Consider the following 26,323-nt stretch of genomic DNA (forward strand, 5'->3'; position numbering starts at 1 on the left):
ATATCCATGTGTGTACATTAAGCCAAATGCACATTAAGAAACTTAATTTTCTACTGGAAAGAGCAACTTAGGACACAAAGAGGTCTCTTGCATCCACCCACCCAAGTCCAAATAACCACTGCAAAGCTCATCCTGGACCTGATGACAGAGGCAGTCCCTGAAAGACCAAGTCTGGGTAAATGGTGTCTGCTGAGGTCAACCAGAGTGATTTTGGAACATCCCTCCTGGGCAGGGATAGACCAGGAGAGCCGTTCCCACACTCCTAACCCAGCTCTTCAGCCCCAGACAAAGGACAAAGATCTGTCTCTGCTCTCCACAGCAGCCCAGAGAAGCATCATTGGTCAACTGAGATCCCCTCCTGCCCAGCTCTCAGATTGAGGCTGGGGCCATGGGAGAGGTTCAGGTGGAAGACCCCAAGGACCAAACCCAAAAACTCTACAGCATACCTGGGCTGGGGACTCTGCCCTTTGCAGGTGATGTCTGAGCAAGGAGGATGCAGGATCTTGCCTTCAGTGAGGTTTAAAGAGTTCATTAGAAGCTAAAACCCAGCTCACCTGAGGAAAAATACCATCACTGCTTCGTTTCCACAGCACAGCCAACAATTTCCTACCCGACAGGGTGGCCCAATACTGCAAGGTTTTACACCCTGGAAAAATATGCCATGATAGAGCCTGCTTTCATTCCAACAAACAGGATATTGAGTCAATTAGTGGCATACCAAACACTAACCAGACAGATGAAGATAATACATTTCTGCAAACATCAAAAGGGAGAGAAACCACACAAAGACCTGAATATACAAATAAGGCGAGGGGGGGAAAAAGAATATTAAAATATTACATAATTAAACTTATTATTTAAGCAAATCTGAAAAGGAAATAACTCTGGCTAACTGGAGGATTCTCCCTGGCTCTAGCTAAGACAGAAACCTTCAGTGGAAACCAAGAGTTGTTACTTAATTAAAAAAAACAAAACCAAAAAACCCTCCATGGTATCTCTGAGAGAGAACTTAGGAAATGCAAATTCTCTTTATTATCACTAAATTCTTTAGGCATGAAATAGTTCTCATAACATATCTGCCTACACACACTAAGTGAGTGGTGTTATATGAGGGACAAGCTATGGTGAAAATTATTGTTCTTTCTTTCTCACTTCTGTGGTGGGGAGATTGGATACAGATAATAGATCAACCCACCTCCAGGATGACTGAGCCCCTTTAGCAATTGCCAAAGAACATGTAAAAAGCCCAATACCTGCAGTCAGTAACTCTTACCTTTTCCTAAGGGTAAAAGTCACAGGAAAAAGAAGTTGCATACAGCCAGCAGACTTCAAAATTCAACAGAGATTGGTCAGCAGATTATACTGGGGTAATCCAAAAAACCTCACCAAGTATAATGTCATGCAATTAGAGGGGGGAAAAGGGGTGGAGGAGAAGAGAATCTATTTGGAACAGCAAGTACACAGAATTACTGAAGTCTGAGGCACAAGGAATAGCAAATAGAAGAGATCTGGCTGGGAGACAGTCGCTTTCCTTGTGAGACTTTTTTTTTTTTTCTCAAATCCCCCACCAAGAAGGCAAAACAAAGCCAAAAACCTGCTTGTTTGTATTTATTTTTCCCCTGAAGCTTTCAGGTATTTGCAAAAAAAACCCCCAAAAAACCAGCCTCTGACCAAAACTGATTCCATCACAACCAATGTCATTTAAATTGGAATCGTTTTTCCTTCTAAACATTTTCTCCCTCTACTTTTGGCCCCTCTCCCTCTGCATGCCCCAGACCCTCCACCAAGCACCTCCAGGGATGTTCACACCGGTGCTGGGTGGCACCACACGTGGGCAGGCAGGAAAAAAGCAGGAATATGCCACTGGCAACCACTTTTCCAGTCATTTTTTCCTTTTCAAACACAGCTGATTCCAGTGTCAGTGCACAAAAGGACATTTCAGAGCCACACAGTAGGCTCTTGTGAGATGCACCCAGGCTCACCTGTTTGTGCCAGCCCACTGGCAAGTCCCAGATCTGACAGTGGATGACCCTGGTGATTCTGAGGATCATCTTTTATGTGGAAACATACCCCTAAAAATTACAAAAGCAACTCAGAGGGATGTAAGACATCCATGGTTTTGTGGAGGTACTTGGTGAGACAGATCTCCTCTGCCAAGAGCTGCTGGTGGCACATTTCAAGGCAAGCAGCACTGTCCCAAGGCACTGGGACTGTGGCTGTGTGGCTGAACATCCATCCATCCATCCATCCATCCATCCATCCATCCATCCATCCATCCATCCATCCATCCATCCATCCATCCATCCATCCATCCATCCATCCATCCATCCATCCATCCATCCATCCCCCTTTCCAATGTTATCAGCTATTCAGGGCTCAACAGAAGTGACTCTTTCCTGCTTGCACAAGCAAAACCAGGACACAAAGCAGAGCTTCCATTTCCATGAGTTCCTGAGCAGTAAGAGCACTAAAGGCATGTGAACTGGCAGCTGTGACCCAAGCAAAAGTTTTTTTGAAAAACCCCAAAACCTAAAGATGTTTTTAATTCCTCAAATAAGAAGCAAAGCTCGTGGAATTCAGCCACAATTTCCTGTTTTCGACTTAAAATAAAATTTAAAAAAAATATCCCAGGCTTTATACAAACAATAACATAATCTATAAATTGGAACACAAGAGACATGTTAATTAACTTCAGAGAGATTAATTCCCTATTGCAGGATCCAAAAATAGGCACTGTGGAACCTGCTGCAATTCTGAGCCCAACTTTACACAGAAGAGAAGGGGGAAAAAGAAAACAAGAAAGAAACAAACATACCCAAACAAAAACACAAGACCAACTGCAAACAGCTATATTAAAGGGCAGTGTATGAATAAATACACAAATATCTGGGAAGCAGCAGAGCGATGTTTTCCACTTGTAAGGACATGCTCCTTCACCCTGCCTTGAGTAGTTTTGGGCAGGGAGAAGAGTAAGCTGGATGCAGGGGCTCAGCAAAGAGCCAGGACCAGCCAGGGCCACCCAAAAGTCCAGAGTGGCATGGACAGGAGGACTGCTTTTACTCCCCTTGCTTTGGTAGCAAAAGCCATGGGAGTTCCTTGTCCCACACAGCTGCCAATGGCAGGGATCTCTGCCCTACAGCACAGGCAGCCTGGACTTTGGAGCAGAGCACCAACTCCTTATCTCCTTCCTCCTGGTGCCCTGCATGCCACCACAGAGCACCAACTCCTTATCTCCTTCCTCCTGGTGCCCTGCATGCCACCGCAGAGCACCAACTCCTTATCTCCTTCCTCCTGGTGCCCTGCATGCCACCAGCCACCCACACCACAGCACCCACTGAGCCCAGGGGTCCCACTCAGGGAGGGAGCAAAATGAGCCCGAGCTCTGCTCTATTGTATTTGCTGGAGTCCCAATGAAGGCAGGAATGATGCATCTGACTCCATGTTCTCACAAGGCTAATTTTTTATTTTATGATACTATATTGTATTAAAGAACACTATACTATACTATACTATACTATACTATGCTATACTATACTATACTATACTATACTATACTATACTATACTATACTATACTATACTATACTATACTAAAGAATACAGAATACTTCCTCAATGCTAAAAATATAATAATGAAAATTCGTTACTCTTTTCAGAGTCTCAACACAGCTTGGCCCTAATTGGCTAAAGAATCAAAACAACTCACACCAGAATCCAATGAAAAAATCACCTGTGGGTAAACAATCTCTAAACACATTCCACATGAGCACAACAGGAGAACCAAATGAGATAATAATTGTTTTCCTTTTCTCTGAGGCTTCTCAGCTTCCCAGGAGAAAAATCCTGGGCAAAGAGATTTTTCCAGCGAATGTGAATGCTGCACAGCACCAAGGAGAAACACACAGCTGAGTGTAATTTCACTTGGAAATATTTGAATGCCAAGACTGTGTTTTGATGGTGCTCTTCATTAGCAGGTATCTAACAACAGTGTGAGCAGTGATTATGCTGGGGCTGTGCTGGTATCCTGTAGGGATTATGGCAGTGCCAGTGAAGATGGACAGGAGTTCATGGTGCATTCCCAGAGGTGCTGAGCATCCCCAGATCATTTTGTAGCCAGGAAAGCTGGGCATTTTTGGTATTTTGGGTAAGTTGAAGGTGATTGGATTGAGTGGACAGTTCAGTAGCTGTGTCTGTCTCAATGACTCCGCCAGAGTCAATCACAAGCTCATGCTTTTCTTTCTTCTTCTTGCCCCTTGCTAGTATGGGGCTGGAGCAGTGGAGCTGTGCTCAGGGGTGATGCTAGTGTTTCTTGTCATCTTTGTTGGGGGTTTTGTAAAGCCTCGGTAGCACGTCAATTATATCTGATGGGTGGAGGCCTAATATTCTGTGATAATTAGAAGCCAAGTCTAGTGTGAAATTGGATTAGGGTCCGGCATTACAGTCCGGGATTCCTTTGGTAGCTGGTTCAGAGGAAGTCATAAAACTCCTTTAAAGATGACACAGGCCCATGTGTGCTAGAGGGGAGGGGCAGAGCACAAGGCTGAAATGCTGGCCCAGCTCTCAGCTCCTCAGCAGTGTTTGCCTCCTGCTCCTTCACCACCCCACCTTACCCCAGCCTGATTTCTCACATGGGAGCAAAGTCCAGCAGTAACGTCTCAGACCATAAACCACCTCTGGCTTGTTTGCTGAGCTCCAGTGAGGGGCTGGGCTGTGTGGGGAGCCTTTTAAAGAAATATCCACTCCTCGCCTCCCAGTAAACTGCTCCTGAAACTTTAGCTAGTTTTGCAGTTAGCTTAAGTATGAACTTGGTTGAGGTGAGGAGAAGCAGGCTGGGAAAGCATGCTAGACACCCAGAAACAGCATTTTGAAAAGGTCTTGGAAAATTGTTTGGTAAAGAGAGCTGCTTATAAATATCATGTAGCCCCTGAGTTTGCACTGCTTACTTGATGAAAACTTGTTTTTCAACACATTGCAAATAGTTACTTGATTTGTAAGAAACTCTGTGTGCCTGGAGTCTGCTAAATGCAGTGTTTCTGTAATGGCTTATATCATAAGTTTGCAAGATTACATTTCTGAGTGCATTTGCTTGGATGTACAGATGGTAATGTCATGTACCATCACATTTGTCTTTAAACAACAACCTCCATTCCCCAGAGGTGTGCTGTTAACCAGCCAAGGAGCAAGTATCTTCCATAATTGTTGGTCCCTCATTTCTCTCTCTCTGCTCATATGTATCATAAGGAAAAATAAGGAAAAGTCTTGCTGCAACAGGCCATGAGAAAGATCTGCTGCAAATCCATGTCAAGCTGTGGTGATGGTGTGCATATGCAGTAGATATTTGGACTCAGTCTCTGCTACTTGAGCTCTTTTTGCCATGCAGCCCCTGATGTGATGATTGCACACCCTGCCAAACAATTCAATAAAAACCTAACTCGAAAGGAGCCTGTGGCAGAGTTATGTTTTTGCTGTGCTCACATGGTGATTAATTACAAAAGCTGCCGAGGTTTTCACACTCAACAGTAGATGAAGAGTTGCCTTGTATGGGCATTATTTGATGAGTTTGAACTTGGGAAATAATTATTGCTGAATGTGTCCTTGACAGTGAGTGCACACCATGGGCGTTCTCTACATAATATACATAAACATGAGATCTCTGCTAAGCATGCCTAAATACACATATTTTTCACTCATTTTCCTTAGAGGAGTTCACTGCCAGATTGACAAAGGGTGTTGGCTTTGATCTTGGCTCCAGGTTGGTGTTTATGTGTTCATAACTGGTCCGTGCTCACATGGAGCTCTCCAGCCTTCATCCCTTCCATTCCCCTGGCGGTAGCACTGTGGTGTTTGAAAGCTGTTTGGTGATGTCTTGTATCCGGGTCTGTCTGCATGGGATGAGTCCCGTGGATGGATCCTGAATGGATCAGCTCTGCTAGCAGATTTAAAAGGCCAGACATGAGATTTCTCACACACTGTGTGCCAGTGTTGTTTGGATGTGTTCTTTAGGGATGCGGTTGTGCTAAGGACAAACCTCTGTGTGGCAAAACTGGGGCCCCCAGTGACTTTCCAGGGGCATCTCCCACTGTGGCATAAGAAAACTGCAAGAAAAGCAGCCCACAGACCTAAACTTTCTGTTTTTAAATGTTGGGTAGCAGAGTGCATCCTCCTATGATTACCACTGAGTAGCCAGAGCTCTTCAGCTCCAGACAGAGCTAATTCTTGATCATGAGCCAAGACCACATAGTGCTGACATGACTGAGAAATATCTTCCATAATTAGATTGCTTGGTCATTCATTTTTGAATGTCTGAGTTACATTTTGGAGCATTATTTCTTAATGATCAACCAAATGGGATCTGTGCAAGCTTGATTTACTGTCAGTAGTGCTCTTGCTTGGCTTTGCACGTGTGTCCTGGGGAGACACTGTCAAATCTGGGACAAAGGGGATTAGAGGAAATTATTTTGCTTTGTAACATTAGGTCAGATGGTAACTGTACTTCAATAATGTTAATAGATTTGAAATGAATACCTGTATTTGTGAAATACTGGGCCTTTTTTAATAATAAATAAATTGGAGAAGTTGTTAAAACCACTGTGTTAGGGATCACAGGGCATCTGTGGACAGCTTCAGAAGTGTCTGTGAAGTGTGACTAGGGAAAGAAATCCCACTATCAGTAGGTCTGAATTAGCTTTGCTGCTATTCATGGTTTATGTTGTGTCAGAGTCCTTAGTCCTGTATTGGAATTGGAGCAGAGATTCAAGATGAAATAAAGCAGTGGTGCTTGGGCACTTTCTTATTTTGATGCTTGCTGGTAAGGTGGGCTCAGGGAGGAGTTCCCAGGCATGTTCTAGAATGGATTTAGTGGGCAGGATCTGAAAATCTGGGTGCAACCCTTCCTCTGTTTTAAATGACTTATGAAGCTACCTGGAGATGCCTCTCTTGGAGCTGCTGGAGGTACTCCTCTGAGACAGAATAGTCTGGGGGAAAAAGATAGATCTGTAAGGAGTCAGTGACATTTTCCTGTGTTTTCCGAAAGCTGTGCTTGAGCAGCACTGCTTCCCATAGCAGATTTTGAGCTTCCCGTAATTGAAGAGCAGTGGATGGTCTTGTGCAATAAATTAGCTGTGTCAGAATTATCTGCTGGTCAAGGTCTCCCTGAAATGCCACAAAAAACAAACAAACCCTGTAGTGCAACAGGGAAGTAGATTTTAGGAGGAGAGGTTCTTAGGAACTATATATATAGAGAGAGAGATAAAAATATTTGTGTCGCTTTTTAAGATGGCCCTGAAGTGTCTGTAAGGAGAGACACTGACCTTTCTGGCTGGGAAGTCATGCACAAAGGTTCACTACCTGGGCAAAAGGCATTGTTGAGAAATCTTGCACAAGGCAGGCAGAGCATCAGCCTGTTGTGTTAACTATGGGCGGGCTCTGAACTGTCCAAAACCTGCTTTTGTTTCTCTAAACCCAGTTTTGATGCTCTGGCAGGTAGGATGAGTGGCTCTTCCGTAAATGTGTGGTGCACTGCCTGTCAGGAAGATGTTATTTTCTGCATGGGGGCTGACAAGTCCTTTGCAGCTCTGACAGGAGCCTCCACGGTGGTTGGAGGTCCTTGGTGACTCCCAGGGTGGGAGCAGGCAGGGAAGAGCTTTCCCTTCTCCATCTGTTTGCTCAGAATGAGGGATAAGGTCTGGCAGCAGGGTGTGAAATGGGAGAGAAGGCAGCAGCTTACATGATGGCCGTGGCTTTTAAAATCTTACTTGGAAACATGAGTTTCTCATCCTGACTGCTTGTTTTGATCCTATCTTCTGTGTTGACAAAGATTTGCACAATTTGCCCAAGTTTGAACCATTTCAGCATCAGCCCACCTGCTTTGTGTTGGTGCAGTGTTGTGGGGCCTGTCAGAGGGCTGGAGCTGAGGACTGCTGTGCCAAGGGTTTATCTTGGCCCACAAAAGTTGATAATGAGATTTTATGGGTGGTGCTGGAAGGGGACAGCTTCATCCCACACTGCTGCAAGGTACCAAAAAGCAAATTACATGGGTCCAGACCCTATGTCCAGATTGTCTGAGAGATTTTGAAATGGAGCTGTTGCAGATACTGAAACACTTGGTGAGGATCCCTCTGACCAAGTCAGCCAGATGAGTGATGACCAGATGACTCTTAGGAAAGAATTATCTTAAGGAAAAAAAATCTGTTTGAAGTCTCCAAAAACAAACCCCCTATTTCCTCCAGGATGATGACAGAAAACTGCAGAATTAGGAGCCAGGAAATATGAAGCGTTTCCATGAGCCATTGCATAAAGCAAGTATAATTTAGTGTCAGTGACAACTGTGCTTCTGAGAGAGACTGCTTCTCCTCTGATAATTTGATTGGGGAGGGGTGAAGAAAAAAGCACTTGTCTGGACAAAAAGGGCCATTGCCACTGATGTTGTGTACTAACTGAATGAACTGTGGAAGTATTTAAAATACTCAGCAAAAACTTCATGCAAGTTACCACACACAATATATCCATATACAGGTCAATTTTCTGATTCCTCAAATTATACTGTACAGAATGAGTATTTCTTTATTCTGTTTATTAGCTGAATAAGTAAGAGGACACTTTTTAATGTTCTCTCAGAAAAGCAAGGTTTTTACAAGTGTTGCTATAAAGTTTCTCTAAGTAATCAGGTTTTGATGTGCTTGGCCCCGTGCTCGCAGCGGAGGAATCTCCTATGAAGTAAATGGTGCTGCAAATCTTCACACACCCTGCCTCATGAGACCTCTTTTCTCTGGCACAGAGAGTCCTTTTAACTTGGGATATTTTCTTCTCTGCTTTTCAGGTGACCACTTGAAAGTCTGCTCTCAAGGCTACACATGCTGCTCCCAAGAAATGGAGGAGAAGTACAGTCAGCAGAGTAAACACGACTTCAGAAACGCCGTCGTAGAGCTTAGCAATCACCTACAAAACATGTTTAGTTCCCGGTACAAGAAGTTTGATGGTAAGTGCAGAGACCTTGAACTTGCTCTCCTTGGGATAAAAATGTGAAAAATCTCCATCCTGTTGTTTCTGTGCAGTTTTTCTGCTCTGTCTCCCCCTTTGCGGGAAAGTTCATGACTCTGCTCAGAGGGCAGAGCATGCCTTGTTTTGCAATCCTGTGAGAAAGAAGTATTTGCTGATTATGGCTGCTTGTTTCCCAAAGAGAGAGATCTTTCTTTCTGATTAATCTTTTGAAAAGCCATTTTGCTCTAATGTAAGATTGCAGTTGGTTTTGTTGGTACATCCGCGAGCACACGTAATTGTAACGTGCACGTCTTGCAGCCCCGATCCACAACAATGCTGCTCTTTCCCAGCACGTTGTGAGCCCACAGGATTTGTATCCATCTCACTTTTAGCCTTTGGGGCTAAGCAGAGCAGCAGATAAACACAGTGGTTTTGTGTGGAGGCCCAGGGTTCAAGTGTGATATGGGGTCAGAACCATAATGAGCAAGTCTCGGCTGAGTTCCCATCGCTGCAGTGATGCTAACTGCTGACAGATAAGCAAATGACTGGTCTTGGTATTGCCCTTGGGTTCACATGTGTCCTGTCAGACTGGCTCCCCATAGGCAAGCCTGGCTCATGGGAGCTGCAGGAAGAAGCTCCCTTTGGAGGAAGCACAGCCACCACTGCCCACCTTGTAGCCAGGTGCTTTTCCTTTGAGAGCACCTCTGCAAACAGCCAAAGTCAATGCCTGGACACTGGGCACAGCACCTGGCTGAGGTCCCAGGGCATTTCTTGGTTTGCTTCTGAGCTCTTGGTTTGTTTCTGTGGGGCTTTGTAGGTGCCTCAGTGCTCCTACAAAGGAGCCCCCTCCTACAGTGCAACCCCCATTGCCTGGGCATCTGGGGAGGGGGAGCAGGATGTCAGGCTGCTGCTTGGGTTGTCCTTGTTGGCTGAGGGAGTGAGGTGACAGCCAGCTGCATATGGAAGTATCTGACAGCTCAAGTGGACTGGGTTGCTCACATTGTTCTGCTTCTACATCACCATCACACTCTGTGGTAAAGGACAGTTCCCCTATGCAGCTCCTCTAGACATTTGTTCCCTTGTTTGGTCATTGCTTCAATGTGAGTTTTCTATGAATATCCCAAAGTCTGTGCCTTGAACCTCATAGCAACCTCCTCTGCACTACTACAGCAGGTAGCAGCCTCTTGCTTTCAAAAGGGTTGGCACTAGGGTGAGAGAAAAAAAATCCCTGGGTATGAAATTGCAGTGAGTCAAAGCAGAATTATGCAATCATCTTGATAGCATCTAAATCTGCTGGCTAAATATTTCCCTCTTAACCTCTGTTGTCTCTACCTGCTGGTACACCAAAGGGGTGATAGAGGGAGAACCAAAGTGTCTAGACTTGCAAGCTTATTAAATGCAGAACAAGACACTTAATGAAATCCAGCCCATAGATAAGCCTGTTCAAAGAGACCAGAGGAGCAGCATCTGCTTCACCTTAAATGAACGACGAGGCTTTTTGAAATGCTGCATTGGGAACAAAGAGCATGCACAGGTCACTGCATTAGCATCCCTGACTGGAGCAGACATCCTGAGAGGTGCATCTGCCCCTCTGTGGGGGGAGGGATGGCTGCAGGGGGACATTAAGCCAAGCTGAGATGGATGATTGTCAGAACACAAGTCTTCAAAATAGTTGAACTTTGGAAGGGAGCCTGCACAAGCTTTTTTGTCTGCTCTGTGGTTCTCCTGTCAGTCCCTCAGAGCATATTCTGTGCTGGTCTCACTCTCACTTCAGCCTGGGAAGTCCTTGACTGGCAGGTCTGGAAGGGGATGGTGTTGTTCAGCTGTTCCTGAAAGCTGGGTTTAGTGTGCCTGGCCTGTCCCTCAAGGGTGTGTCTCTGCCTCATCTGAAACTAATGAAGGAGAATTGGCAACCTCCTCAGCCTGTCCCAAAGCCTAATGACTCTGTCTTTGAGTGCTAATATCAGAACTAAATCTTCATTTGCTGCAGACAAAGCTGATTTAGGGATTTTTTTTAATCTTACCTGGGGTGGAAGTAGAGATGAACTGATTACCACCCTCCATCATTTACCTCTTGGGAGGCTTTTAATCATGACTGCCTCTCTCCCTCCAGCCCAGTCACCTGGAGGCTGAAGGCACACCTTCATCCTGGTTGCTGGAGCAGGTTGAGGAGTCTCCTCACTGAGATCCTCAGGCTCATGTAAAAATGTTGGAGTTCCATGCCCTAGACTGCTGTGTTTTGTTTAAGAGCCTGCTGTTGAATGTTTGGCTGCTTGTTGGATGGCTTTTCCTTCCTTCGGTCTTGGTGCTTGGTCATCAGATCAGCTGTGGTCGGTTGTGTCTTGCACATTTGAGTTCCTCTTGCCCAGCATGATTTATCCCACACTTTTTGATCTAATGTACCCAAACTACAGGGAGGAGAGGCAATCAAGACCTGTATATTTGTGCTGATCCTTAGGGATGAGACTGGAAAAGGACATCATCCCTTCCAGAGTTGCTCTTCTGCATGGACCCAAGCTCTGATTTTACTATTTGCAGCTCTTCAGGGCTTCTTTATCATTTGTAGGGAAATCCATTCAAATGGAAATAAAACTGGCAAAAATGAGCTGTACACCTTCCTTAGTTTACATGAAATCCTCTGTGCTACAACTGTGAAGAGTGACTGAGTAGGCAGGGTGAGTTATTAGAGACCAAATTCACTTCAAGTGGACTGGACACTTCTCTTGAGGGTGACACATCCCCAGACTGCCATTGGCCACTCCAGGGTGCAGCCCAGACAGCAAACCCTGTCCTCCAGCCCTTTGGAAATCTTTGTTGTGGGTTCTCTGGCTGCTGATCTCCCAGCCCTGACATTCAGGTCTGGGAGGAGAGGCAAACCTGCTTGCCTCTGTTATGTGCTTGACCTTTGCAGCAGTTGCTGCTGCACAAGGACAGTCCAAGTGGCGGCACATCCTTTGGATGGAGGCTGGGATGCCCTGTGGCTTCTGGAGAGTTTGCTTCAGCTGTTGCTGGAGCACTGTGTGCTGTTGGAACTGTTGCCAGAATTGCTCTGATCTGACACCAAAGCTGTTCAGAAATGGATTATCTGCTCTTTAATCAGGAGCATGGAACAATCTGCTGATTATCCACCCCCAAAGGGCTGACCAGGAGTCATTTCAGCTCCCAGTGCATAAAGTGACAGCATCAGATCCTCCTGTGTGTATTTGGTTTTCAGGCACTGGGAGAACTTGTGAGCTCAGGAGTCCCATATCTTACATATCCTGTCTAAATATTTGCTTACAGTACAGGTATGTATGCCCCTGGAGGTCTCTCCTGTTGTAATTTAAACCACCAGCCTGATGCCAGCATTGCAGTAAGAGATGTATTTTCAGCAGCAGGGGAAATGCTTTTTTGTTAAAATAAAAAATACTTTGTGAGTTGTTGGATTCACCATTGCTAAATTATTTTAGAGGTGAAGATTTGCTGGTTAATCTTGCATATGTTTATGAGCTTCACTAAGAAATTAGTGGGTAAAATTTTTTGGCCATGTAAGTGTCTCCCTCTGTGACAATGACATTAATGGGAAAGCTGTAAATCTGCCATAGAATCAGCTATAGCAGTCAGGGATTTAAACACCCCCTCCTTATTTTTTTAAATAAAATCTCTTGTGCCTTGTCTTCTTATCTTCACAACTTACTGCCCTCCCCTTCACTCTCCTGGGGATTAATAATATTATTGGAATTAATGGTGACATTAAGACTGCATAAATGCTCAGTTCCATGTATTAAATTCGAACTTTCACCTCTTTTGCCCTTTGAGGCTGAAGTTTTCCATGCCAGGGTCTGTGCTAGCCAACATTGCTTTGGGGAAGCTGCTCAGCTGTTTTGAGGAATTGGAGCCAGGACAGGACATAGCCCATAACTCTTCTGCAGTGTTTCCGCTGTTCCGTTGCTTCCTAGATAAGATGTTCTTACTTTTCACTTTTTAAAGACTTGTCCTGAATCTCTTGGAAGATGTAACTGTTGTGCTAAGCCCTTTTCTGGGGGCAAAAAATAGAGGGGCTGCTGAGTCCCACAAGCTCCTTGTTTCTCCTGCCCCTGTATTTCACAAGCACTTTTGGTGTTGCACTTAAACCAGTATGTGTCCCTTTTCTTTTGTGCATTCCAGACTTAAGCAAGGCAGCAGACTTCTGGGGAAGTGTGTGAGGGGTCTGTCTCTGGGCTGGACTGGCAGTAGGTTTGCAGTTCCCAGTGCCCAGATGACAGAAGGAGTTGTGTCAAATGGTACAGCCCACGGCAGCACCTGGGAAGTGATTAAATGCCAAGAGTTCAATTTCTGATCCGATCTCTCTGGATTTTCCATTAGCATTTAAGATAAAACAAATACAGAAATGTAAAAGGAAACCCTTTAGGGACAATAAGTGGAAAGAAACCAAATCCAAGAAGAAGGAGCTGGCCAGGGGTCCCCAAGTCCAACGACCCCTCTGTTGTAGAGGGAGAGGGCAGAGGGATTCCTGTTTGTGGGCTCCTGTTTGTATTGGGAAGGGTAGCTACAGGTACAAAGTGTGATCATGATGAGTATCTTTGAAACATTCCAGAGTGCCCCTGACCAAAGTGTGAGCCCTGTGTTACTCCTGGGTACATGAATTCCCTCCAATAACTGGCATGTGGCTGAATCCAAGAGTCTGGTCGGAAGAACATTGGCCAAATAGCTTCCAAGCTCTGCTGAAACTGGAGGGAAAAGCCTGTAATTAATTTCAGAAATTAGTTTTTGTTGTTCAGATAACCCTTTGCTTCCAGCTTGTTATCTCCAGGAGTTATCAGGGAGGTGTACTGGTGCAGTGGGATGCATGACTGCGATGTATTAATAACTTGGAAGGACACAGAGGGGACAAGAGAAAGCTTTTGGTGGTCTCCTTTCTGCTGCTTCAGGCAGTGTGGAGGCAAACAGTGAAAGATGAGCCCCACAGGTGCCCAGCCTGCTGCTCCTATAGTTAGAATTTGGCAGACCATCGGGGTGCTCTGCCTTACCAAAATAACTGCCCTTTGGGGACCTTCATCTCACATTAACTCTTTTACTGGAAACTGCCTGTGAGAGCAGAGACCTGGGCCTTTGTCCTGCTCCTTTGGCAGGGTCCCCCCATGTCTGTGGCTGCCAGGCCCATGGGGTCACTGCTGGCTGCAGCACGTTCATATCTGCAGGAGGCAGCTCCAGGTGTGTTGGCACAGCTGGAGCACTGAGTGCTGGCCCTCTGCTGCGCCACAGCTGCATGGAGTTTGAGCTTCTGAACAAACCTGTGTGGTGGGAAGAGCCCTCCCAGAGCCGCCCACCTTCAGGTGAGTGCACTGATGGCCGTGGCATCATTAAGGCACAGATAATATTGTGGTTTGGTTTTTGCACTCATTCACAGTGAGGTGAAGGTCCCACCAAACCTCACACCAACCAGGGCAGAAAATACTGGGAAGATTTACCTCAAAGAAGCTGTTGTGGAGAGGCAATCCTTTGGACTTGGTTTCAGATTGCTGCTTCCCAAGGATAGAGAGGGAGTCACTGAGGAGAAGCTGGAGGGAGCAACCACCAACACACTTCCTTTAGAAAATCCCACTTGTGGGCTTTTTGTTTGTGCTTTCCCACTCAGTGCAATAGCAATGAAACAAATTGTCTGCTGTCTGTGCCTTGGATGGAAGTTTGTTTATTCTTTGTTTTTGTTCAACTGGCTCCTCTCCATCTGGAGGTTTTTAAGGAGGTACATACATCACTAGGATTTTTAGTCTTGTTCATTGAGAAGAGTGGTGCTTGTCTGACAGTGCTGAGAGCCAGACCTCTCTTTTGGGAGGATTGGAGAGATCTTAAGGTCAAGTTCAAGTTGCCACAGAAGTAGGAAATCTCATGGGGTGAAGTGAAGGGGGTTCCTGCCCTGTTGGTTAGGAGAGGAAAAAAAAATATCCTAGATCTTGCAACTAAGCAAAAATTTCAGCAAGAGGCAAAAGGATATAGTATACGAGCTTGGGGGGAATGAAACACTCTTATATGATCTCAAGTCAAATCAGTTCTGATCTTGAGGTCACAAGTAAACTGCTCTTATCCTTTTGGCTTTTTTCCCAAAAGCAAAGATGCAGGCAGCAGGCTTTGTACATGGCTACAGGAAATGTGCCTGGTGCTCTCTGGTTACTAATTGCTGTCAACCAGTCAATGAGCTATTGTTTGTCTGTTTAAAATTAACTCTCTCTTCCTCCTTCCTGCACAAAGGAGCCACCAAGCCTATGTGCATAGCCCTGGTAGCTGCTGCCCTGGATGCCCATTTTGGTGGTGGTGGTTTGGCTTGGGGATATGATAACCCACTGGTGCAGGGCTGTTTTATTAGTGTTTAATGTACTGTAATGTCTTAGTGTCCAGCCACTCAGATGCTGCCTGAACAAATAAGAGGCAGCCCCAGCTGGAAGAGCTCTCTGTGCAAGTGTAATGAGATGAGGGTAACTGAGGTAATGGGAACAAGAAAGACATCCCCAGTGTTCAGTAGTGCAGGCCCTCCTCACACTCTGACAGCAGTAGGAAGGGAGGCTTGGGAAAGCCTGTACCTGTGAAATACCTCAGTGAGTGTCCCAGAAAGTTCCTTTGCGTTGGGAGAGTGTGGGAGGCAGCCTGAAGGAGCTCACCTGCAGGTGGAGTTTGGGCTGGGAACTTGGTGTATTGGTACCAAATGGATGTGGGGCAAAGGCTGAAGCACCTGAGACATCACAGGTGTGGCTGAAGAGATTGAGGAATGGGTGCAGTGAAAATTAGGTGTGGGGGGAGTAGAGGGAAGAGTAAATAATGGAGAAAGAAGAAACAGCTGCAGGGAGGTGCCTTGAGGAAGAGTTGTTGAAAGGAGGGGAATATAAGTGCTGGGAATGATGGACCTGCTGCTTGGGGAGGAGGCAACGTGGAAGCACGGGGAGAAAACTCAGCATAGCTGAGCAAAAATGGGATGTGTGAGCAGTGACAGTCCCTGAAACCAGGAATGAGGAGGCTACAAAGGCTGGGCTCATCCTGCATGGATGTGACAGAGCAGGATGGGCTAAGAAGGGACCCAAGGGCACTTCTCACTGTTTTCCTAGTTCATGGCATGACTGGTATGTACAGCAGGATGCAATGTGCTGCTGTTTGTTTCCTGGATCACAGACAGCCATCTCCACATTGTCCTCCTCCTTCATTGCTCCTTAATCTCCAGTAAGCTCAGTGTCAGTGTGATGGTGCTACCCAGTGCTCTGTGTTGTCTTCTGCTCTGCTTTTCTGGGCTCCACTAGCCCCACAGTGCTCTAGAAACCAGAGCTTCTAGATATCTTGTTTTTTGGTGGTTTTGGGTTTTTTTAACCTATGAGACTGTGACCTGGTTGTTTACGTTGTCTTGACTTTCACTAATCAAGCAAAGAGATGTTGTTCCTCCCAGCTCTGCAGCACTCACATATTGTGGCTGTTGCTGTGACACTGGCAAGATTTAAGCCTGTACTTCTTCAACCCCCGTGAAAGAGTTCTTCCCATGTCAATAAGTGCTAACACATGTTTGAAAACAGGACAGATAAACAGCTTGTGGATCTGCCCTGCCCTTCTGAGTTCATATTCAATAAATGTGTTAACACTATGTGTTCATCGGTTTCTCAACACTTCCGGAAAAAGGTTGTTAAGCCAGGATTTGTTTTTCCCTGGTGGAAATTACAAATGCTGTATATGCAATAAAGGAAGTGAAGGCATATTAAAAATAATGAAGCACATTCAGAAAAAAATTAATTGCTTTTCTCCCTTTGGACTAGGTGGCATGGCTGTGGACAGCTTCAGCCTCCAGGTGAAGAGAGCTGAGAAACATTTGTCTCTTTTCTCCCAAATTCCATTTATCTGTCTGGATTCACTTTTGCTTTAGACAGTAGGAGCAGCTGCAGGGTGGAGTTTGCCTCTGCACCTCTGGAAAACCCAGGGACAGAGCCAGCCTGTTCACAGCATAGCCCGTGGGGCTGTGGCTTGGGCAGGAGCATTTGTCTGGGAATCCATCTTGCTGTTGTGGACATTTTATGAGTAAACCTTTTAAGGAGAAAATATAATTAATCTCTTTGTGGCAGTGTTCTCTTGTACACACTAGAAAGCTTAATTGTCTATACAGACAAGCAAATTAAAGGTTTTGGTAAGACAGACGGTCCTTAATTAATCATAATCTGGACAATATATTAAGAGTATGCTCAAAATGCTGGGTGGCAAATTATCTGAAACTAATTAATTGTGCCCATAAAAATTCAGCATGTTCCACATGCGTGCTTGAACCTGGTTTTATTTGTTTTTTAAGGTGGTTGAGTAATTGCACGTCTACCTGGGATCTGTTTGTGTAGTTGATTTGCAAACCTCAAACAGAACAAGGCCAATTGAAAACTCAGCTCTTGACTAAGGGAAACTGGTGCCTGGGAAATGGTCTGGTGGCTTTTGGGAGCAGAAAGGCAGCCCTGGTGTCCTTTGGAAGGGCCCCAGCACACCTGAACCTGGCAAACAGAAGGATGTATATAGCAAGCACGTGTGCTCAGCAGCCTTGCTGAACTCTTGGATAAGACTTGACCTTTTTTGCACTGCAGTTAAGGTTTCCTTTGTTCTGTAAAAGGTGGGGGTTTTAGGTGCTGAGCCCTGGGTCACTGATGGTTTGACTCTTTGCAGTGGCTACAAGAGCAGTAAGTGTGGTGCTGAGGAGCACTGTGCCTCTCTGAGTGAAAGAATTCCCTGAAATAAATGTGTTTTGCTCCTGAAGATAAAGAAATTGAAAGCAGAGCTTTGCACTCTGGCTGTGGTCAGCTCTGGATTCAGCCCTGGGACACCAGGGCTGGGGTCCTGACACAGGGCAGGTGGTGGCAGGGGGCAGCTCAGACCAGGCAGTTTTTTTGCTGTTGCCTTTGTTGCCAGTGCATGTACGGAAGTGCCAAACCTGTCTGTGGGTGAAGGGGAATGTGCCCCTTTGATGTGTTCATCTCATTTCCAGGAGCTGCCTTTGATTTAGGTAGGACTGTGCCCTGCAGCACTGGACTCTCCTCAGCAAAAGCCCTCTTGTATGAAAATCCCACTCTTGAAATATCTGAAAATGTTAGCACAAGGAATAGGAAAACACTGCATCCCTTCTTACTTTTAAAAAAACCAAAACAAACAAGAAGTATTTTCAGGTGACACCTATGAATCCAAGATCAAAAATATATTGGGTCTGAAAGTCAAAAGAAGTAGAGGTGTTGTCTGGAGGTGGGATTTATTCTGTCTCACAGTGGGTGGAGTGTGTTTCTTCTATTAGCTCATGTATCTGCAATTTGGAAGAAAGATTGTTTTGAATTACTCTGGCAGTGGAATCTGATGTCATGTGGAAGCACCTTGGGGAGATGCAGTGCTCTCCTGCACTGGGTTACTGGCAAGGCTGGTCTGCCCTCAAGCTGCAGAGAGGTAATACATCTTATTATCTGAAAAAAAGGAAATTGCCAAGTAACTATGGTTATGTTTCTCAATGTGCTCTTTTAAAGAAGGATTTGTTCCAAAGCAGACACTTTTTCCCCCCAGGATTTTTATTGGAGAGGTGGCACATATATCACATCCTGACTTTCTTACAATTTCTTGACATCTCTAGGCTTTCCCCAAGTAGTGGGCATTGAAATTCTACTCTGAAATTAAAAAAATGTTAAAAGAATAAACAGAACCTGGAGTTGTAGATTGCCTGAGTGCAGATTACTGCCTCTTCTGCCTCTTAAAGTTAATTGCATTGGAAATGTGATCTTCCTTTGAGCATCAAAGCCTGTAGCATGCACAGGATTCATTCTGCAATACAGACAAATTTAAAACTTGTTTCTTGACATTAAGAAAGGTTTTGTGGCTCTGGTCCCACAGTGCTGGTTCCCTCAGCCTGGAGCTCGTCCTCCTGAGCATCCCCTTGAGTGAGAAGGTGACTTTGCATCAGCAGGACTTGGCTGAGGTGTGTTGAAGCCTTGCCTTGCTCCCTGGTCAGGCTGGACCAGAGCTGGCTGTGCCATCTTATCCCACATCCTTGCCTTGGTTCATCCTCTCTGTGCCAGCCAGCCCTCTCTGCAGGCTCTGCTCTCAGTCAGGACAGCCCGGGGACCTTGGAGCCACGTGCTGCTCTGGCAGGTCAGTTTGTGAAACCCTTCCCAGCCCTGTGTGTGCTTGTTTGTCGACAAGAGGGGCCAGCCCTTGTCCAGGGAGTTTAAACAAGATAACTGGAGGGAAGAGAGAGCCTGCCATCCCTCCAGATAGCAGGGGCTGAGGGAGCACTGGCAAAGTATGATTTGTCGTCTGTGAAAAATGTTTGCATTTGACAGCTTTTCACAGGAAGCCTGTCAGAGTGATAATTTAATGAGTACAGATTGCTTGCAACACAGCTGTAAAACGTGCTTTTACAGTGCTGTAAAATAAGCAACCGAGGCCTTTGTGTGTTTGCTTTGTTTGAGAACAAGTCAACTTCTAATACAAATGAAAGGTGGTCATTTATTTTACCCAGCAAACAGCCGAGACGTAAGAGAGGAACCTGCCATTTTTCTTCTTGTGCTGGCAAGGTTAATGCTGGGTTATGTTGGTGTTTGCTAATCAGCTCATTTCTGTGAAGGGGAGAATTAGTATCTAATTAGATATAGCGAGTTACTAGTCAGGTTAGCATTTAACTCATAAAAAGGACTTTCAGCCTTTTTTCTTTTCCTTGCAGGCATCTATGCCCATAGTTTGCACAGAGAAAAGATGAATGTTCCTTGTGGCGCCCGAGCTGATTTCTTGATGTGGAGATAGGAACTGGGGATGCAGACTTACAGTGTGCCAATAGCTACACTAAAATACATCTATAGATATAATTTAATTATATCTATAGATATAATTATCTATCTATATAATAATAACAACAACAACAACAACAACAATAATAATAATAATAATAATAATAATAATAATAATAATAATACTTGTAACCTGCTGACCAGGTTACGAGAGCTGTGCATTGCATGGAGGAAGATGCCATGCACATCCCTGCTTGCTGTGTTGAGTGTCCCTTCGTCCCCAGTGCCATGCTTGACATCACCCCTGCCCTCCATCCAACCCCACCTGCACCCAGGAGCCTGGAGGTGCCAGCAGTGGCACCCAGTGGCCATGCCACAGGCACTGGTCACCAGGGCATCCTGTCTGGCACGTTCAGGGATACAGGCATGTGCTGGCTCCAGGCTGCAGACACAACTCCTCTGCCCTCCTTCCCTTCTTCTCTGGGAAGTGGGACTTGAGAAGGGGAGTTTTTTGTCCATGAAAATGGTGGTTGAAGCTTGAGCCAGAGACAGCAGCGCTGTGCATGCATGCTGCCTCCTTCAGCAGTGCTGTGTTGGGATTTTGGAAGTGCCTGGTTGTGGTGGGAAGTTTTTGTTTCCTTTATTTACCTTCCTTTTGGGCAGGGAAAAGCTGCTGGCTGGAAGGCTGCAGGTGTGCAGGTATTTGCTGCTAATTAGATTGCAGGGTTTTCTTCGTGATAATTAATGAACATACCTGGTTCTAGCCCACATGAAAAATTGCTAAGAGATGAAGAGCTCTAAAGCCTGGCTACAGTTTATTCAACTTCCACTTTGGAGTGTAACCAATAAAATTAGTTTGGTCAGGAGAATAAATTGGTTATGGTAATATGGATGTATTACTTAAGATAACTTTCTTGGCTTAAAACATTGCTTTGGGTTCTTTAGACTGATGATTGGAGCTATCTGGTAGATTTGCCATCAATATAATTTTAAAAATCTAATTATTTTTGAAGAGTTTGCTGATGCATCTATCAGGTTTTGTGCCTGGTACAGAAGTATTTAAATAAACAACTTATTTGGTGTTACTAAAAGGTCTGAGCCAAGGAAGGAAGTGAGCCTTCAAAATGATTAAGTGAATTAGAAATTAATATACACCAAGCTAATCTCTATAGTATAAACTCAACAGAAAAAAATCTTCCTGGAGAGGAAATGCCAGTCATGGGAACGAAAGTGGAGGTTCCTGCTGATATTGGACAGAGGACGTGTTGGGTGTTTGAAATCAATCTCCTCTTCCCTGGATCATTTCTCTTGTGCTCCTAAGAGGCTGCATTATATACAGCCATGTCAGGCATTGAACCCCATGACTTTGTTCATCAGGAACTCATGGAATGTTTCAGTTTTTCCAGAAAATGTTTTCTGTGTTAGGCTTTGTTTGTACTGGAGCACTTTGAAGACGAAAATCTGAACTTCAGCATACTTATAATGTCTTTTAACAAGGTTTAAATTCACACTGGGCCAAAATATTCCCCCCCTCCCCCTTATAACAACTTCTAGCTCTAAGCATTGCTCCTTTGAGGATTTAGAAAACCACAGAGGCATGTTTTATTAAAAAATATTTATTGAATATGAGTCACAGAAAAGCAGAGGTCAGAATCCTCAATTGCTGGTGGCATGCATAAAATAATCTGCTTCCTCACCCTGCTGCTCCTGCTCCCCAGGGTGCTGGTGCTCCCTGTGGGGCTGGAGCAAACAGGCATGGGAGGCTTGGTCCTGTGGCACCCACCTTGCTCTCAGCTGCCCCCAAAGCCATAGAGCAGGGAGTTTTCTTCCAAAATGGCCCAAATGCTTTTGGCCTGCTGGACCCCTCCCCTTTATTTTATTTTTATTTTTATTTTTTATTTTTTATTTTAAATTTTTATTTTATGTACATTTTTAAAATTTTATTTTATTGTATTTTATTATCTCATCTATGCCAAATCTCCAAGGCAAAGGCTTTGAGGCAGGGTAGTTTGTACTTAGGCCCGCGTGTCAAGGTTGTGGTGATGAATTCTTGGAGGATGTGTTCTTTAAACTGCTTCTGCAGTTGTATCAGCATCGGGTCAACCTGTTATCAGTGTTGGGGACACATGTGGCACTGCCAGGACATGGCAGCAGCCACTCTGGGCTGTCCAGGGCTCCCAGAGAGTGAACCAAAGTGGAGATTTGCTTTTAGAAAATGATAAAGATTACAGACCCTATCTGTCCTTTGTCATTGGAAAAATCTCTTGGTATTATGCCAAGTATTTAGCCCTCAGATTTTAAGCAAATTCTGGTATATTTGTGGGGGTTTTCTCACTGCCACAAATATCTGAAGCCCCTTCTGTGATCAGGGCCAACTGGGTAAGTGGTCAGGCCTTGCCCTGAGAGATGATGAACTTGCAGGATGGAAGAAAGAACCTGCAGGTAGATTTTTTTAATTTGTTTTTAATTTTTTTAAAATTTTTTTAATCTGGTTTATGATTATCTTGGAAAATGAATTGTCAAGAACTAGAAAGAAGGACTCATTTGTGCAAAACATCTGTTTCACAAAACCTCCTTATTCTTTCCAATATGTTGTTCTTTGAAATTACATCTTTTAAGATGCCTAAATGGAAACATCAGAAACTTTTGCAATATTTTTGTCTTTTTTGCTGAGTCTTAATCATGATATTCGTATTTCACTCATAGGAGATATTTCACTTCTCATAGGAGATATTTGTAGTAGACATTTCACTCATAAAAGTCTTCCAGTCTATTGAGACTTTTGGGGATTGGCTTATGAAAAGTAATCAAAAATTTTGAGATATAGACATGGTTTTGAGGTGTAGACATGACAAATTTCTGGGAGAGTCCTTTAATTTTCCATTTCAGTTTGATGATGGTCTTGTTGTGCTAATCGTCCAGTTAAGCAGCAGTTGTAGGAGTGTGTGAACACACAACAGGTGTAGGTCCTTGGACACCTTGATGATAGAGATAACAGAGATGACTCTTAAGGTAGACTGATGTGCTGCTAGTTGAGGCTGGGTGTGTGGAGCTCTGTGTGTGACATGTGGGGTCACTCTTAGGAGATCACAAAACCTTTCAGCCTCAGGGATGCTGATGGGAGGGAGGGGTGGTGGCAGATGAAGTGTGATGTCTCTGTGCCAGGCCACTGGCCAAGCCTGCTGACTCTTGGTGAGGTTTCAGATTTGGTGGCCCTTGTTTTGTGGCTGTGTGGCAGCTCTTGTGGTCAGGGCATGGGGTTTTCTCTACCCATGTTTACCATATCCGCTCTCCCTCTTTCCTAGAGTTCTTCAAAGAGCTGCTGGAGAACGCAGAGAAGTCCCTGAACGACATGTTTGTGCGGACGTACGGCCGGCTGTACATGCAGAACTCGGAGCTCTTCAAGGACCTCTTCGTGGAGCTCAAGCGCTACTACGTGGGCGGCAACGTCAACCTGGAGGAGATGCTCAACGAGTTCTGGGCGCGCCTGCTGGAGCGCATGTTCCGCCTGGTGAACCCCCAGTACCACTTCACGGACGAGTACCTGGAGTGCGTCAGCAAGTACACGGAGCAGCTGAAGCCCTTCGGGGACGTGCCCAGGAAGCTGAAGCTGCAGGTGACGCGCGCCTTCGTGGCCGCCCGCACCTTTGCCCAGGGCCTGGCCGTCGCCAGGGACGTCGTCAGCAAAGTGTCCGTGGTGAGCTCTGTGCCCTGAGTGTTTGTCCCCATGTGTGGTGTTGCATTTTAGTTAAATGGTAGGCTTTGTCTTATCCCTCGAGTTTATTCCAAGCCTGTGATCCTCCCCTGAAGTATCATGGATCTGTAGTCCCATAGGCCCAAGTCTTATTCTGCACCCACTTTGAATCTCCCTGTTAAGCTGTGGGGGGAGACCACAGAGTTTTCTCTTGGCCCTTTTTCTCCCTAGGCTCCCTCTCTCCCCCTCCCTTTCCCTTCCCCTTTCTCCCTCAGAAACCATGCTGCCCCCGGGGGTGGGACCCCCAATAAACCCTCATCTAATCAGCACCCTCAGAAGCCATGTGGAGTCTCCTTGCCTGCCTGCTGCTACCAGGGAACATACAGCTTAGGAGGCCCCCCAGAGACCCCCCCTCCAAACAAACTGCTACACCCATGTCCCTTGGAGCCATGATGGGCAGCATCTCTCCCTGTTGTCCTCTACTTAAAGGTGGTGGTGGTAGCTGAGCATGGGATGGACCCAGCTCCATCTCTGTTGAGTGGTGGAGTCACGTTCTGAGGGCACCACAGCCCTGTTCCCCAGGTGGATGCTTTCCTCCTGTCTAGGGAACAACAACAGCAGGAAATTAGATGCCTTCTGCAGTGGAAATAACCATGTTTGCTTGTGTAATGGTCATATGTTGTTCTTAATATTGCCTTTAAATTACAGTGAGTCAGAGATGCTACAGGCATCTATTACGGAGCAGCTGATGATTTTCTCCTCGCTCCAGGGCATGGGGAGAGGCAGTTCACATGTGCAAACAGCACTTTTGTGACAACAGTAAGCTTGAGCCATCTGCACAGGGCAGAAGCCACTTGTACTTGGTGCCACACATGCAGCACAAGTTAGACTTCAGACTTTTTCTGTAAAGTCACTTTTTGGGGGAATAAAAGAGCTGTGATGTATTGGTTACTTAAATGTTTACCTCCCTCTTCATATAAATCACTTTGGAGTTGTTTAAGTGGGGTGACTGCTTTTTTGACATGAGATTTGTCTTTAATTTTCATCTGGATTGTATCGTATAGGGAACAGTCAATAATCCCCTTGAAGTGATTATGTAAGATAACAAATATTAGTGATTTCCTTTTAACAAACTCAGCTCATTTCCTGTGGGCTGTGGAAGATTTATTGTAATCATTTAATTGGGCAGAGAGACATTTACTTTCTCTCTACCTGGTTATGGAGTAATAAAATGTGAGGCTGAAAGAGCAGGTAGGAGTTTGAATCACCCCAAGTGCCAGAAAAAACAAAAAAGAATAGCTGTTCAGATACTATTAGAAGCAGAATGCAGTTCTGTAGGCAGCACAAACAGCATCCTTAAATGAGATAATCATTCAAATTTCTTTGACTTATGGGGATAATATTAAAATACTGTCTGTGAGGATAGGGGCAAAAAGAAGTTGGCTTCCATGTTAATTTTTCTTGAAGAGAAATGAGGCAAACAGCTGGCAATAGGCCAGAACATGTATGAAAGGGCAGAGAATATTAGCAAGGAAGAAATTGCTTAACTAAAATAAAATACCCAGACTCCAGGAGTGGGTTGCAAGTTAGCAGTGACTGGTATAGGTTCTTGGACACCTTGATACCCACCTAGCAGAGATTACTCTTAAGGTAGACTGATGTGCTGCTGGTTGAGGCTGGATGTGTGGAGCTCTGTGTGTGACATGTGGGGTCACTCTTAGGAGATCACAAAACCTTTCAGGCTGAGGGATGCTGTCCTAGTGGGAGGGAGGGGTGGTGGCAGATGAAGTCTCTGTGCCAGTCCACGGGCCAAGGCTACTGACTCTTGGTTGGGGTTTCAGATTTGTTGGCCCTTGTTTTGTGGCTGTGTGGCAGCTCTTGTGGTCGGGGCATGGGGTTTTCACTGCTGTAGACTGTGGATGAAATATTTGGGTGGGAGGTCTGGCCATTAAGCCCCTGTACAGTGCAATTACTGATGGGCAGTAAACGTGCATGGGTGAGGGATTGTGTTTATGCTCCATCTGCTCAGAATTCATCAAAACGTCTCCAGGCTTGACACGGAACCACAAGGGCTGCGGTCCCTGCATCTGTTACGAATCAGTCGTGAACCCGAGGTGGCATTGTGATTTCTCTTTCCCTTTTGAAGATCCTTGAGTGTAGAGTTGCCTTCAACCCTAGAATTAATTGCTTGAGTGTGCAAAGCTACCCAGAGTCCCACGCAGCTGCAAGCATAGCTCATGTGCCATGGACAATCACAGTTGCTCTACTTTCCATTTCAATTTCACAAGTTGCACTGGAAATCCTGCCACAGATTGACTTTTCCGAGCAGTAACAAAAGTCCCTGCTCTTGAATACCTATCTTTAGCAGTAAAAGGAATAATAATCTTTCCTGTAGTGTTTTAATCTCGTTCAGTGGGAATCTAACATGGTGTTTCTGCAAGACACAATGGGAAATCCTAGATGTGAGTTTAAAAGCTGATGTTTTTATGCCTGCTGCTCTGTGGTTGTGTTTTGGGGCTTTCCACATTACATATAGATTAGCCTGGCTTTGCTCAGCTTTATGTAATGACTCCATTGACTTTTCTTCCTTATTATTTTTACTCAGGAGTTGTAGTGGAATGACTGCTTATACCACGGATTAACTTGGGGGATAAATCTTCATTCTTCTTCATGAAAAAATGTCCAAAGGAATGCAAATTACTTTTACTTCTAATGTGCTTTGTGACAAGTAGGTTAAAAATGTTTAATTGAAAATCTTCAGGAGAAATACAAACTACTGCAAGGCCCAGCTGTGTACTTTCCTGGGATTCTATCAGGACAGCAAAGAGCACTCTGCAGTGCATTGGACTTGATGGCTTTTTAATGATCCCAGATATTTTTACATCTTCACTAGGGAGTTGCAT

The 26,323-nt window shown here is 45.1% G+C and overlaps 1 protein-coding gene across 1 annotated transcript in view; it reads left to right on the forward strand.

Moving 5' to 3' along the window:
• The window catches only part of GPC4 (glypican 4), a 67,953-nt gene that overhangs the window by 21,594 nt on the left and 20,036 nt on the right, over positions 1-26,323 (forward strand). Inside the window, exons 2-3 of the mRNA XM_058032867.1 lie at positions 8,818-8,976; positions 23,032-23,423. Coding sequence (XP_057888850.1) covers positions 8,818-8,976; positions 23,032-23,423 — 551 coding nt within the window. The remainder of the gene's footprint in view (positions 1-8,817; positions 8,977-23,031; positions 23,424-26,323) is intronic.

Source organism: Melospiza georgiana, chromosome 12, assembly GCF_028018845.1.
Source record: "Melospiza georgiana isolate bMelGeo1 chromosome 12, bMelGeo1.pri, whole genome shotgun sequence".
NCBI classification, from domain to species: Eukaryota; Metazoa; Chordata; class Aves; order Passeriformes; family Passerellidae; genus Melospiza; species Melospiza georgiana.